This window comes from Equus caballus, chromosome 7 (genome assembly GCF_041296265.1).
Source record: "Equus caballus isolate H_3958 breed thoroughbred chromosome 7, TB-T2T, whole genome shotgun sequence".
NCBI classification, from domain to species: domain Eukaryota; kingdom Metazoa; phylum Chordata; class Mammalia; order Perissodactyla; family Equidae; genus Equus; species Equus caballus.
This window is the reverse complement of record NC_091690.1, coordinates 1588886-1603944: the sequence shown is the minus strand read 5'-3', so window position 1 is coordinate 1603944 and position 15059 is coordinate 1588886. Positions and strand designations below refer to the sequence as shown.

The 15059-nt window shown below is 56.4% G+C and overlaps 1 protein-coding gene across 1 annotated transcript in view; it reads right to left on the bottom strand.

The window, feature by feature from the left end:
* TMPRSS9 (transmembrane serine protease 9) overlaps positions 1–15059 on the bottom strand; it is a 44469-nt gene that overhangs the window by 8447 nt on the left and 20963 nt on the right. Inside the window, exons 2-11 of the mRNA XM_070272436.1 lie at positions 13816–13982; positions 11271–11398; positions 8519–8586; positions 8228–8403; positions 7343–7384; positions 6257–6370; positions 5233–5404; positions 2512–2786; positions 977–1113; positions 164–482 (exon numbers count right to left, since the gene is read on the bottom strand). Coding sequence (XP_070128537.1) covers positions 164–482; positions 977–1113; positions 2512–2786; positions 5233–5404; positions 6257–6370; positions 7343–7384; positions 8228–8403; positions 8519–8586; positions 11271–11398; positions 13816–13957 — 1573 coding nt within the window. The 5' untranslated portion in view covers positions 13958–13982. The remainder of the gene's footprint in view (positions 1–163; positions 483–976; positions 1114–2511; positions 2787–5232; positions 5405–6256; positions 6371–7342; positions 7385–8227; positions 8404–8518; positions 8587–11270; positions 11399–13815; positions 13983–15059) is intronic.

Sequence of the window (15059 nt, the reverse complement as noted above, 5' to 3'; positions counted from 1 at the left end):
AATGCACGCAAACAAGTGTACGGAGTTTTTGGAAAAAAAGAAACGACGCTTCTCAGATATTAAAATAGGCACAGCTGTCTCCCGACGCCCCCTCCGGGAAGCCAGCACCAATCCACCCGACCCCGGGGGTGGGCGCCCCCTCTGCCTGCCTGCCCCCCAATACCTTGCGGCTTAGACGCAGTGACTGGGTCCTGAGGCACAGGGCTGGGGGCCAGCATGGGTGGGGTGGGAGTGTCCACCCCCCGGCTCTCGGCGCTGCTGGGCCAGGCGGTGCTGGAGGTGGCGGGCGCAGGGGCCACAGTGGGGGCCGGGGGCTTGCTCGGGGTGGCGATGGCCTCCAGGATCCAGTTGCTCAGGCTGGTCACTCGGGCGTAGACCCCCGGCCGCCGCGCTTCTGCGCACCCGATTCCCCAGCTCACGATGCCGGCCAGGAAGAACCTGCCGGACGGCTCCTCGCAGACGAGGGGGCCCCCCGAGTCCCCCTAGGAGACAAAGGGACGCCCTCAGCAGCAGCCAGGCCAAAGCCCAGAGCCGTGGGGTCGGAGAAGGAGCCCTGGACGGGGACCTCCCTCCACGAGCTCACGGGGCACACGTGAGCTGATAATTCACTTGTCAGAACCCCAGTTCTCTTCTGCAAAAATAAAATAGGACCATTGGACTATGGGAATCTCAAAGATCGATTTTAGTTCTACCACTGGCAGTTTAAAACCCAAATAAACAACATCCCCTCCCCTCCTTATGCCAGTAGATCTTTGATAATGTCACTACTTGCTTAAGTCAACAGTATGACTGCCCTGCTGGAGCCCGGAGACTTCTCACGACAGCAGCAGCGTCCCGCCAGAGGGGCCTGAGCTGCCCTCGCCCCATCCTGTCTTGCTATCTTGCTCCAGCTCCCCGTGACTCTTGCGTTCTTAACCCGGGGAACCCGGGGGCCTTTCCCGGCGGCCTCGGGCAGGGGGCGTGGCCTGGGGCTCACCTGGCAGGAGTCCACCTTGCCGTCCAGGTAGCCGGCGCACAGCATCCGGTCGGTGAGCGAGGGGCCGTACAGGCCGGCGCACAGGGCCTGGTCCAGCAGCTCCACGGTGGCCTTCTGCAGCCTCTCCGGCTTGACCACTGCCCGGGTGGGGAGACACGAGGGGGCAGCGTTTCAGGGCCCCAGGCAGCCCCCCTGAGCCGGGAGGCAGAAGGACGTCATCTCCTCTCCGAGCCTCAGTTTCCCCAGCTGCCCACCCAGCCCAGAAACTAGCAAACACTAAAGGTTCCACCGATGATTACGGATATGAGGCGTCAAAGTTGACACCCCACATGGGCCCCTCAGCTCCCCCCTCCAAAAACCCACTCTTCCCTGAGGCCCCCCTCCCCTGCTTCTGCTGTGACTCTCTTCCCGCTCTGCTGGAATTGAAAAACCCAAGTCTGGGCTGCCTACCCCAGGGCCTTTGCACACGCTGTTCCAGCTGCCTAGAATGCTTGTCCCTGCGGAATGTGCTTGCCTTCCTGCTTCATCTCTTCCTCAAGGAGGCCTCTCCTGACCTCCCCGTTTAAACTGGCAGCCCTCCCTGATTCCATCCCCATCCGATTCCTCTCCCTGGCCTCCATCACTATCAATTATCTTGTTTAGCATCCGCCTCCCCCCGGAACTGCACCATCCAGTATGGTCACCACGGGCCTCGTGGGGCCATTTTAGATGCAGACTGAGATTCAGTAAAATAAAACACAACGTAAAACTCAGTTTCTCAACCGCCCCGGCTGCGTTCCACAGGGCTGGTGGCCCCCATAGCGGACGGCACAGGCGCAGAGCATCAAATTACGGTCAATTCTCGTTATTCCCGGCGGTTCTGCTCCATAAAGTCGCCGGGAACACTGAATTAGCGAATATGGACCCGCTGCTCCCCGGGGGTCCCAGGGGGACAGTCCTGCCGGCCTCCGGCCACGACATTGTCGTTAACCGACCTACGCACGACCTTCTGTCCCGCGCGTTTCTGTCTGAAGACACCTTATTTAATACACGCTGTCGATTCCTTGACCCTGAACTCACGGCCTGAGCGAAACTCAAATAATGGGTATTTTTTCCTAAGACGCAGTCCGCCCTTCCTGTCCTTAGAAACACTGGCCAGCACTCGGCGAGCGGGCCATTTTACACAGCAAAACGACCCCCAAAAGCACAAAGATGCAAAAAAAAAAAAAAATGCGGCAGAAAATACACCGCGAAAAGGACCCTGCTTTCCAGCCTGAGGTGAAACAAGAAGGCAGAGCGTCGCCTTGTTCCAGCTCAGCCGGAAACGTGCGTGTCCTCGACTCAAAATCTTCACCCCTCTGCGCGCGGCGGCAAAGGGAAGTTCCCGCGAGCGTCCGATTGAGGCTGCGAACAAACGACGTTCGCGAGTAAGCGAATTCGCAAACGCGGAACCCGCGGATAATGAGGCGGGACGGTAACCGCAGAACCCGCGGATAATGAGGCCGGGCGGCGTTTTGCCTGATTTCCGGCGGGGCCGCGGAAAGACGGGCACTTACGGAAGTCCTCCTTGAGGTAGCCCCAGCCCGAGATGAGACACTTCCTCCGGGGCGGGAAGATGTGCGTGGCGGCCGGCAGGCACACGGGCTGGACGTGCCTGCTGAAGGGGAGGGGGCTGCCCAGCTCCAGCACCGCCACGTCGAAGTCGGCCGTGTCCGAGTCGTAGGCGGGGTGTGTGACGATCCGGGCCACGCGGGCCCGCACGGTGCTGGCCTCCGAGCCGCTGAGGGAGGTGGTGCCCGCGTAGGCCACCCACTCCGTGGGGTCTTGGAATCTGCGGGGGTGGGGAGAACACACCACAGCTCAGGGGACCACGGAGGGGAAGGGAGCAAAATGCTAAGGGGGCGCCCCCCAAACTGAGTCATGCAGACCAGATAATGTTGTCATGCAGCGTCGTCAGAAATCAAAATAAATGCAGAAAAATTAAAACCCCATTTTTTAGCAGAGACGGGATCCGACGGGGCTGGGATTAGGGTATTCAGGGGGCGCCCCAAATCGCCGGCCCTGTAAGAAAGTGTCTTTTCACACCGACTTGTGAAACATCTAAATGGATGCAAAAAACTCCAGGATGAACACAATATCGACATTTTACGTAAACACGGCACCCCACCCGTTCCCGTCCCTCCCCTTCCCCGGACCCCGGCCTGGCCCATCAGGTCTTCATTCTAAAATTGTACGTTCTGTTCATCGAGGATTTTTTTCTCTTGCATTCATTTGGATTTTTTTTTTCTTGAGGAAGATTAGCCCTGAGCTAACATCTGCTGCCAATCCTCCTCTTTTTGCTGAGGAAGACTGGCCCTGAGCTCACATCCGTGCCCATCTTCCCTTACTTTATATGTGGGACGCCCACCACAGCATGGCTTGCCAAGCGGTGCCCTGTCCGCACCCGGGATCCGAACCAGCGAACCCGGGGCTGCTGAAGTAGAACGTGCGAACTTAACGGCTGCACCACCGGGCCGCCCGGCCGTCACTTGGATGTTTTACAAGGTGGCGTGAAAATCTCCCCCATCGGAGGACGGAGGGCCTCGGGTGGCCCCTCGCATCGCTGCCCCCAGGCGAATGCCTCGCTCTCCTCATCCTGATCCCGGCCCCGAGGGACATGTGCCTCGCGGATCCCACGCTCGGTCCACAGGACAACACGCTTCCCAGCAGAGCCCGGGGCCAAACCCGCCCAGCCTGTTGCCTGAGCCGCGCTGGTCGCTGGCCGCCCGGCCCCAGGCAGGTCCTGGGCGTCCGGGGGCTGCACAGCCCAGCTCCACGGCCCCGGTCCCCTCCGCCCTCAGCGCCCAGCCTCCCTCCAGGGCCTGTCCCCAACCCCCTCTCAGCTCAACGTCACAACTCTTCCTGCCTTAAAAGTGGCTAAAATGGTAAATTTTATCAGAATAAGAAAGAAAGAAAGAAAAAGCAAAAAAAACTCTAAGACAGACTCTTGCGACAACTGGGGAAAACTGAACATGGATTGAATACTGGGTGACATGGCACAATTTTTAAAAATGTCCTTGGGGGGCCGGCCTGGTGGCGCAGCGGTTGAATGCACACGTTCTGCTTCGGCGGCCCTGGGTTCGCCGGTTCAGATCCCAGGTGCGGACATGGCACCGCTTGGCAAGCCATGCTGTGGTAGGCGTCCCACATATAAAGTAGAGGAAGATGGACACGGATGTGAGCTCAGGGCCAGTCTTCCTCAGCAAAAAGAGGAGGATTGGCAGCAGATGTTAGCTCAGGGCTAATCTTCCTCAAGGAAAAAAAAGAAAAGGGCAAAGGCTCTGAATGGACATTTCTTCCAAGAAGTTATATGAATGGCCGATGAGCACAGGAAAAGATGCTCAGCGTCACCGATGATCAGGGAAGTGCTGATCAGAAGCACGATGAGACGCCGCCCCGAGCCCACGGGGACGGCTGGAATCAAAAGGACAGATAAGCACAGGTGTTGCTGAGGACGTGGAGAAGTTGGCGCGTTGTGCACGGCTGGTGGGAATGGAAGACGGGGCAGCGGTTGTGGGAAAGTGGATGGCGGTTCCTCCAAAAATTAGACACAGGATGACTGTGTGAGCCAGCAATTCCGCTCCTACGTCTATGTCCAAAAGGGTTGAAAACAGGGACTCAAACACGTTCACCGCAGCCAAAAAGTGGGAGCGCCCCCAGTGTCCATGATGGATGATGGACGCACACAGTGTGGTCCACGCAGACACTGGAATATTACGCAGCCATGAAAAGGAAGGAAATCCTGACACCTGCTCCCACGTGGAGGGACCTGGAGGACGTGATGCTCAGTGACGTGAGCCAGACACAGAGGGACACACTGTGTGGTCCACTCACAGGAGGTCCCAGAGGAGCCACAGCCACAGAGACGGAAAGTGGATGGGGGGCCAGGGGCTGGGGGAGGGGTGGGAGTCAGTGTTTCATGGGGACAGAGCTTCAGTTTGGGGAGATGGAAAGTTCTGGAGACGGATGGAGGGGATGGTGGCACAACCGTGTGAATGTGCTTCATGCCGCTGAATTTTAGTAGTTAAAATGGCAAATTTATGTTATGTATATCTTACCAAGATTTAATGTATTCAGATTTGACAAAAACAACAGAAAAGGAAAAGACAGGAAGAAAGAAAGAGTTCCAAGGGGCTCTGGGGACGCCACCTTTCCTGGCCACCTTTCCTGGTCGGTGGCGTCCCCAGAGCGGGAGGGAAGGCGGGACCCAGGGACGGGGTGGGCTACGTGGGGCTCACTCGTTGAAGCAGTGGGCGGCCGACACCAGCCACCGGGCCCCGACCACGGCCGCCCCGCAGAAGTGCTCGCCGTTCTCTCGGAGGCTGACTTGCCACGGGAACTCCCTGGGGGACGCCGCCACGCCGCCCACGATCCTGCCCGCCGTCCTCCAGCCGGGCTGCAAGCCGCAGTCTGCGAGACAGAGAGGGCCAGCCGGGCCCCCAGGAAGGGGAGAAACCTCTAAGCTCTTGGAATGTCCCGCCTGAGAAGACTGTGTTCATTTACCTGGGGATTTGTGTCACGGCCTAGGGTTTATGTGACAGTGGGGTGGATGGGGGCGGGGGATACAGGGGCCATGTGGGTATCAGCGCGACCTCTGGAGAGGCTGGAGACTGAGGTTATGGGTTGACTTGTGTCCCCATATAGACGTTGAAGTTCTAAACCCCAGGACCTTGGAACGTGCTGTTATTTGGGAAAAGGGTCTTGGCAGGTGATCAAATTAAGACAAGGTCACTAGGGTGGCCTTAAATCCAGTGACCGGTGTCCTTATAAAAAGGGGACATTTGGACGCAGGTACACACATGGGGAGACGGGCCCAGGCCGAGATGGGGGAGACGCTTCTACAAGCCAGGGGACGCCAAAGAGGCCAGCACCACCGGCAGCTGGGGGAGTGCATGGGTCAGATGCTCCCTCACGGCCCCGGCAGAGGGGACCAGCCCTGCTGACACCTCGATCTCAGCCTTCTGGCCTCCAGACCCGGGAGAGAGCCAGTTTCTGCTGTTTGAGCTGCCCAGTCGGAGGCCCTTTGTCATGGTGGCCCCAGGACATTTGTACGCCTGTGGCCCGCCATACGGGGGCTCGTGCTGCGTGACCAACCCCACCGCAAAGCCGGACACCGAGGCTTGAGAGAGCTTCCCCGGGTCGGAAGCACTTTGCGCGTGTCATCACTTATTGCTGCCGGGGGGAATTAATGAAGGGCTGTGCGCCCACAGCTCCGCTGGGCGAGGACAAGTGGACGCTCACGTCCCAGAGGGGTGGACTGACCACAGCGGGCCTCGTCGGATCCATCGGGGCAGTCCACGCTGTCGTCACACTCGGGGTTCACCTTAGTGACACACCGGCTGTTCCCGCAGGCGAAGGCGTCCGCCGGGCAGCGACCTGAGGACAGAGAAGGGCCGAGCTCCTGACCTCACTCCGCGTCTCCCGGCCGCGGCCACCTCTCCGCTCGGACACCCCGGAGCGCGGAAGACACCTCGGATCTGCTGTCTCGTCTCTGACTGTTTCTGGAATAATTTTCCCAGAATCACGACAGGGACGTCACACGAGAACGTCACTCGGCTCCGAGGCCGGGGCTGGGCGGCAGAAATGTGGGTACGTCCGCCGTGTGTGTGTGTACATCCAAATTTTCTAGTAGCCGTGCTCAAAAAAAGTAAGAAATGGGTGAAATTAAATGTTTTTAATGGCGGAAAAATACACGTAACGTAAAATTCACCATTTTAGCTATTTTGAGTAGACAGTTCACATTTGGGGCCAGATCATGGTCTGGGGGGGGCCGTCCTGGGCGCTGTGGGGGGTTGAGCAGCATCCCTGGTCCCCACCCACTCGATGCCAGGAGCTCCCCCAGTGTGACACCCACAGATGTCCCCAGAGGTCACCCAGTGTCCCCTGGGGGCCGGGACCACCCCTAGTTGGGGGCCACTGATATAAAGCTCAATAAATGTATCTACAAATGTCTCGGGAGCTGTCTGGAAAATATTCAACGCAACGAGATTCCAGATGGCACTGACTCTTTTTCCTTTTTCCCCCCCAAACTGTTTGTTTCGTGTTTTGCTTTGTTTGTTTCGTGTCTTTTAACAACAGGTTTCCACCACTTTGCAAAAAAAAACAAAAAAACCAACCCAATAATGTTTTCTCTTAATCACGCTCGGCCGTGTGTATATAATTCAAAGTGTCTCCTCTTTAGATCCTCTGCGCACACGGGACTGTGAAGTCACCGCCCCCGCGGGCGGCTGGGGCGCAAAAAACCAGCATTTCCCGCCTCCTGGGGATGCCTCTGCGTGCTGCAAAGAGGCTTGGGAGAACTCTCCAGAAAAGCCGGGCAGGGAGCTCACGGGAGAGAGAAACACACACCTGATTTCATGTCTCTGTCCGTCGGTGGCCCCCGCTGGCTTCCTGCGGTGGAACCGAGAAGAAACGGAAAGTCGGTCAGTGAACGGCCGAGTCCCCTGGAGGACACCATGACGCAAAGCAGAGAGCTGCCCCGTCCCCCTCGGGAGCCGCTTAAATTCTAACTTCGATCACTGAAGATGAAATGAAATGATGGGTTCTCTGCCTCAGTCTCTCTGGCCGCCCGTCCATCACGTGTGACAGCCACATGGCGCTGGCGGCCACCGCGGTGGATGGCGCAGACGTGAACCGTTTCCGTCACCAAGGAAAAAGTCCTATTAGCGCTGATGTCGCGGTTGCTGAGACTCAAGGAGCGTGGCAGGCTCGGTGGGGAGGGGACCATAACTGGCCAGTGGGGCCAGGTCAAGGTGACGGATCTTTAATCGGACAACAGTCTGAACTCACGTCTGGCGTGCGAATCGTGATGCACAGCATCCGTGAACTTTACAGCGGAGCATTCACTCTTATTTCTATGCCGGGGCCAGCACACCAGGGCCGAGAGCCAAATCCAGCCCTCCGCTTGCTTTTGTAAATAAAGTTTTATCGATACACAACTGCACCCATTCATTTCCGTATTGTCTATGGTGCTTTTGTGCAACGAGGGTTGAGTGGGCATGACGCAGACCCGATGGGCTGCAAAGACGGAAATAGTGACACTCTGGGTGTGCCCAGGTTGTCGGTGCCTGGTCTACACCACAGGGGGGGAAAGCAGTGTAGACGTGTTCTGTTTTCCCAGGAAGGGGCCATTATGGAAAACCCAAGTTTAAGGCAACTTTTAGCCAGCTACCCTCCCACGGTGCGTCCCTCCGGCCTCCGCCTCCTGTCTTTCGGTCGCCGTGGCCTACTTGCCTATGAGCTGGGCGGACACGATGGTGCCGTAGGCAGCCAGGGGGAGGCCTCGCCCCTGCAGCCTCGCGCGGAGACCCCGCTGCAGCAGCTCCTCCTCCAGGCCCGGGCTCAGCGTCTCCAGCGCTTGCAGCACAAAGTGCAGCCGGAAGTGCACGAGGACGCTGGAGTTCCCGTTCCTGCAGGCAGGAGACAGGCCCTTGGAGACGGAGGGCTCCTCTGCGCCGGAATCTTCCAGAATCTTTCCGGTCTCCAGCCGGGTTCCGTCACCCCCCCAGGAGGCCCCCGGCTCACCTGTAACTTAGCACCGTGCAGCCCACGCAGCTGGCCTCCAGCTCCGTCTCCTGAAAGCTGCTCACAAACTGCAACGGAAACACGGCAGCAAAGGCTGAGACCGCAGCGCGGGCTGCCGTCCCCTCAGGGGCCTGGCGTGGGGGGCGCTGGAGGATGGGGTGTCCCACGGAAAAGCCCCTGCTCTTAAACTCATACACACGGTGAGTCACGGAGCTGGGTAACAGAGGGGGAGGGGCATTTTGAAGTTGTTCATGTGAAAATATTGCTCCATCAATGATGGATCCACACATGTGTCCATCCACATGCTGGAATATTACGCAGCCATGAAGAGGAGCGAGGCCCTGACACGGCTGCACGTGGATGGCCCTTGAACACACGACGCTCAGGGAGAGAAGCAGACACAGAAGGACACACGGCGTGTGACCCCATTTATGTGAAACGTCCAGAACAGGCAGATCCACAGACAGAGAGTGGGCTCGTGGGGGCCAGGGGCTCGGGAGGGGGTGGGGGTGATGCTGATGGGGACGGGGCTGCTTTTGGGGGATGGAATGTTCTGGAATTAGAGGTGGTGGTTGCACAATTCTGTGAACATGCTAACTGGGATGTTGTCACTCCAGGTGCTGTCCCCAGCAACTCCAAGACTGGGGGTCCCGGGTCCTTCCCCAGCACCTCGTGTGCCCTGTACCAGGGGTGACCGCATGTCCCCATTTATCTGCTCTCCCAGTGCAATTACCGTCAGTGTCCCCGTTTACTGTCACAAGCCCTCTGACTTAGGTGCTGAATTGCGTGGTCACCCTCTCTGTTTCCTGTGCACATGTGATGTCATGCCTGTCGATTCTTCCTCCTGAAATTCTCTTATTCCAACCTGCTTGTCTGAACTTCAGTCTCTGGCTCCATGTCCCCATTGCCTGCCATCTAGACCTGCGTGCGCTGTCCCATAGAACATTCCACAAATTTCCAGAATGTTCCACTCAACCCCTATATGGCATCCGCCAGCCACAGGTGGCTATTGAGCATTTGAAACATGGCTGGTGCCACAGAGCAACTGATTTTTACATTCTATTTAATTTTAATTAATTTGTGGTTAAATTTCAAAACAGGGGGCCGGCCCGGTGGCGCAGTGGTTAAGTGTGCACGTTCTGCTTCAGCAGCCCGGGGTTCGCCGGTTCGGATCCTGGGTGCGGACATGGCACCGCTTGGCACGCCATGCTGTGGTAGGCGTCCCACATATAAAGTAGAAGGAGATGGGCATGGATGTGCGCTCAGGGCCAGTCTTCCTCAGCAAAAAAAAAAAAGAGGAGGATTGGCCGCAGATGTCAGCTCAGGGCTAATCTTCCTCAAAAAAAAAAGATTCAAAACGGATACTCGATGCAATTACTGGAAAACTCTTAAGTGTGTTTGGAGCAACTTGAGTATGTAAATGTCAAGGGATCTAAATATGGATCAAGTATTCCTGATGGAAACTTAGCGTCCAAACCGACATGTGCGTATGAAATACACACTGGATTTTGAAGACATTGTACAAAGAAAGAAATGTGAAATATCTCAATTCCCCCTCTGTTTATGTTGATGGCACGTCGATATGGTATTATCTTAGATATTCTGGGTTAAATAAAATACAATATTATAATTAAAGTTACCTGGGTTTTTTTCCCTTAATGTGGCTACTAGAAAATTTTAAATGGCACGTGGGGCCCGTGTGACGTTGCTGTTGGACACTGCAGCGTTGGGGTGGGGAACTGAGTCAGCCCACCCCGGCCCGTGGGCCGAATTCGAATCATGGCCCGTTTTTGTACAGTTCACCAACTAACAATGGTTTTTACGTTTTTAAGTGGATGGAGAGAATCAAAAGAAAAATAGTATTTCATGGTGCATGAAAATGATGCAAATTTTCAACATGATGCAAATTTCAGTGTCCACCAATAAAGTTTTATTGGCACACAGCCGGTTCATTCATGTGTCATATACGGCGGCTTTGCAGCCACAATGGCAGAGCTGAGCAGTCAAGACAGAGACTGTCTGGCCCGGAAAAGCCAGAAATATCGACTCTCTGGCCTTATGGGAAAAGCCACCACCTCTAATTCCAGAACATTCCATCACCCCAACAAGAAGCCCCGTCTCCATCAGCATCACCCCCACCCCCTCCCCAGCCCCTGGCCCCCACAAGCCTGCTGTCTGTCTGTGGATCTGCCTGTTCTGGACGTTTCCCGTCAATGGGATCACACGCCGTGTGTCCTTCTGTGTCTGCTTCTCTCCCTGAGCGTCATGTGTTCAGGTCCGTCCACGTGCGGCCGTGTCAGGGCCTCGCTCCTCTTCACAGCTGCGTAATATTCCAGCGTGTGGGGGGACACGTTTGTCTGTTGGTGGACACTCGGGTCGTGTCCGCCTCTTGGCCATTGTGAGTCATGGTGCTGTGGACATTCACGCACAAGTTTCAGTGTGGACGTGAGTTTGCGCTTCTTTTGGGTGGACCCTGAGGAGCGGAATTGCTGGGTCCAGGGGTGTCCATCCGAGGTGGTGAACCATCCCAGGACCCGCCAGACTTTCCCGCAGCAGCTGCCCCATTTCACGTCCCCCCTGGAATGCAGCTCACAGCCTTGGCACATGGGCTACAAATCCCACAGGAGTCGGTCCCCGGGATGTGGCTCCCCCTGCATTCTAGAATGCACCAGCCCTGGCCACGCGGGCCTCGTCCTGTTGGTCCCAGGCCCTGCCCCGCCCTGCCGCCCGGCGGCCCCGGGTCCGGCCTCACCAGTGTCTGCAGGGCGGCGGTCAGCGCGCGGTGGTAGGCCGAGCCCTCCCGCTGCAGGCTGGCGGCGTAGCGCAGGCCCCCCAGCCGGGCCGCATGCTCCACGGCGACGCCCTGCGTGGAGAAGGAGGCTGCGGGGACACCGGGCCGTGAGAGAGCCCCCCAGGGTCGGCCCGCCACCTGGGGGGGGTCCCCCCGACAGACAGGCAAGTTGACTTCCCGAGCGATTAGTAACGGGGCCCCGTGCTCAGCTCCCCGGGGCACCCCCTGGAAGGCCCCCAGGTAGCACGCATGGCCCCAGAGGTCCCCAGGTCTGGACGAGGGCAGCGCTGGAGCCCCAAACAGCTTGACCGGCCTCAGGAGACCGTCCCTCCACTTTGGAACCAGAGGCCCCACATCCTCCCCAGGGAGGGGGCACCGAATCCCGCAGGGGCCTCACCACCGCCCCCTACCCACCCTCGGCGACAACACGGGTCCCAGCTGTCGGAAAGGCTCCCAATGGTAGAGAATAATAATCATAAAAGGTTTGAGAGTGAAGAATACGATGGCAACCACCGAAACCGTGAAGGCTGGTTCCCAATTCTCATGAATATTCTTTGAGATAGAACTTGGGTGATCGTTTATTCAATAGACAGAACACATATTTTAAGCCGATTCTAAAAACGGTTGGTTTTCTCATTCAAGAAACAAGAGAACAGCCGAGCCCCGCTGTGTGGACCACTGTGCTGGGAGCCCAGCCTCCCCGTGGGGCCTCTGAAAGCATCGTGGGCTCTGGGAGTGGGAGAAGGAGCTCAGAGCCCCCGGCGCCTCCCCCAGCGTCCCCGCGGCTAACGTCTACAGTGGAAATTTCCAGCAGCCTGGAGACATTCCCATTTTAATTAAAGAAAATTTTAAAAATTTTAAGCACCTCTGAAAGCCTTCCTTAGTTTCAAGGGTCTGCGGGGGGTTATGTTTATCTGTTGTGCACAAAATGTGTCTGTGCTTCTAGAAGGCAGGTGTGAAACGCTGCCCCCGCCTCTCCCTGGTGTGAGGAGATGCACACACACGTGAACACACATACATACGTGCACACTCCCCAACCATACACACTCAGATATGTGTGCACACACAAAACACACATGCGTGCACACACACACACAATAATATACATGCCTGCACGCAATGCACGTGTGAACATATACACACAATATACACTGATACATGTGTACACGTGCATACACACGTAAACACACATGCACGCACGCTCACACAATGCACCCAATCATACACACGCACACACGTGTGCACACACATGCACCCAATAATATTCACTCATACACGTGTGCACGCATGTGCACATGTAAACACATACATGCACACTCACACAGTGCACCCAATCATACACATTCACACACGTGTGCGCACACAGCAACATTCACACGTGAACATGCACGCGCACACACAACACACGCATACGCACATGCACACATACACCCTCATGCACACATGCACACACTCATACGGCACACACACAACACACTTGCACACCGAGCCCAATTTTCCTGCAGTTGATGCCCGCAGCCACTAGGGGGCCTCCGTGAGACGTGCCGGGCTGCGAGCTGGGGTGGCCGTTCCACAAAGATGTAGATAAATTAGGGGGATCCACGTAGGATTGCAACTTATTATTTCTCCACATGAGAGCATCCCCCCAACTGCCACTGACTATCACCATTTCATAAAAGAAAAGGGCCTCTCACATCCCCAAATAAAACTGCAGGACGCCCCTCATGTCAGAATAAGCCCCATTCCAGAGCAGGGCTGCCCGGCCCAACGTCCCGTGATGACAGAACCTTCTAGATCTGCACCGTGCACCACAGTAGCCCTGAGCCACTGAAACGTGGCTGGTGGGGACCGAGGAATTGAGTTTTAAGCATTATTTGATTTTAATTGATTTAACTCTAGACAGCCCCTGGGGCTGGGGGCTCCCGGCTTGGACAGCACCGATGGACAGCGGGATGCAGGACAGCACACGGTTCGTAGGTATCTTTCGGCCGGTCTGTTCAAACGTGAAAAGAGCTTCCTTTGTTTATTTTTCTAACTGGAGCCCCCCATCGTATACACGGGTCATGGTTTTGTATGATTCACCGCAAATAATGTGAAAATATACGGGGAGCGAATATGAAATAGGAGTCATTGTTGATTGTGGGCGGCAGGAATATAAACAATTATTCATTTTTTATACTTTTTGGTATTTTTCAAATTTCTCAGGAGTTTAAAAAAGCTCATTTCACCATCCCTAGTTGTCTCCTTTTCACCCCGTCAGTGGGAAATCTGAAATTTGCAGGTATTGAGTTGCCCGCCCAGATGGGAGCTAAGCGCGCCCCATACCCTGCACCTGGCCTGCATGTCTGAGCTCTGGGGGGGGGCTTGGAGGACCAGCCTTCAATCCCACGCTTGCACGCCCAGCCCTTTGCTCTGCGATTATCGTGCAGACTCCACTGAGCCACTGCCGAGCGTCTCTGTGCAAGTCGCCTGGTGTGTGAACCCGGGCAAGCCCCCAGCCACTCACCCACGAGGGCTCCCAGGGTGATGACGATGATGCTGGTGGCCACGACAGCAGAGAGGGCCGCTCGGCAGCATGCGGCATCTGGAGCAGGGACTTCCTTTGTGGCCCCGGGCGTGAGCTGTAAGTCACCCACGGTGGGCTCCATGGCTCCCGGACACGGGGACCGCGACCTGGATGCCAGCAAAAAAGGGACAGAGGAAGTGGGTCAGAGTGGAAGGCGTTTCTCTTTCCCTAAGCAGGGGTCTTCTTGTGCAGACGTGAGGCCACCAACAGAGTCCAGTGCCAGCAGACTCCACTCACAAAAGTCACAAAAAAGAGATTCAACCTGACTGATGGCCGGGCTGGTGCACGCGGGCTCCCTGTGGGCCACAGGGGTCCATTGCTAGAAAGAATGTGTGAGCTTCCCAGGGCTGCTGTAACAGATTGCCACAAACCTAGTGGCTTAAAGGAACACAGATTTTTTTATCTTACAGTTCTGGAGGTCAGAAGTCTAAAAGGAAGGGCTATGTTCCTCGCGGAGGCCCCAGGGGAGGAGTGTGTCCCGCCTCCTCCAGCTTCCAGAGGCGCCACGTCCTGGGCTCGGGGCCCCTTCCTCCATCCGCACGGCCAGCAGCGCAGCGTCTCCATCTCGGCCTCTGACCCTCCCACCTCCCTCTGATGACACTGGGCCCCCTGAGAATCCAGAACCAACCCCCATCTCAGGGTCCTTGACTTAACCCCTCTGAAAAGTCCCTCTGCCACATAAGGTGACATATTCATAGGTTCCAGGATCAGGATGTGGACATCTTTGGGGGCCGTTATTCAGCCTGCAATAGAAGAGCATAAAGATACAGAGAGAACAAGATGGAGCCTGACTTATTTCTAGCTCTGATGCCCATGGGGTCCTTTGTGGCCCTGGGCGCTCTCTCTATGACCATCCACAGCCACCAGCATCCCCACTGGAGGGACACATCTCTCTCGAGTCCCTCCCTTGACAGTCTATCACGTATTTACTGTCGCTGGGATCTCAGCTCCATCAAAATTGGCAAATGTTTAACAACTGGCTCCCTGATGGGGGGAGGAGCCTCAATTTGTAGCATCTGCCAATTTCCGTGGTGTAAATGTTCCCACTCTGGCTGATTTCTAGCTGCTCGCACGACACCATTGAACAGAGTTGGGACAAGATGCACAGTGTGAACTGCTGACTCGAAAAATCTCAAAATGAGTTTTTTCAGGAATAGCCAAAAGAATTGCAATCTCAGATGTGC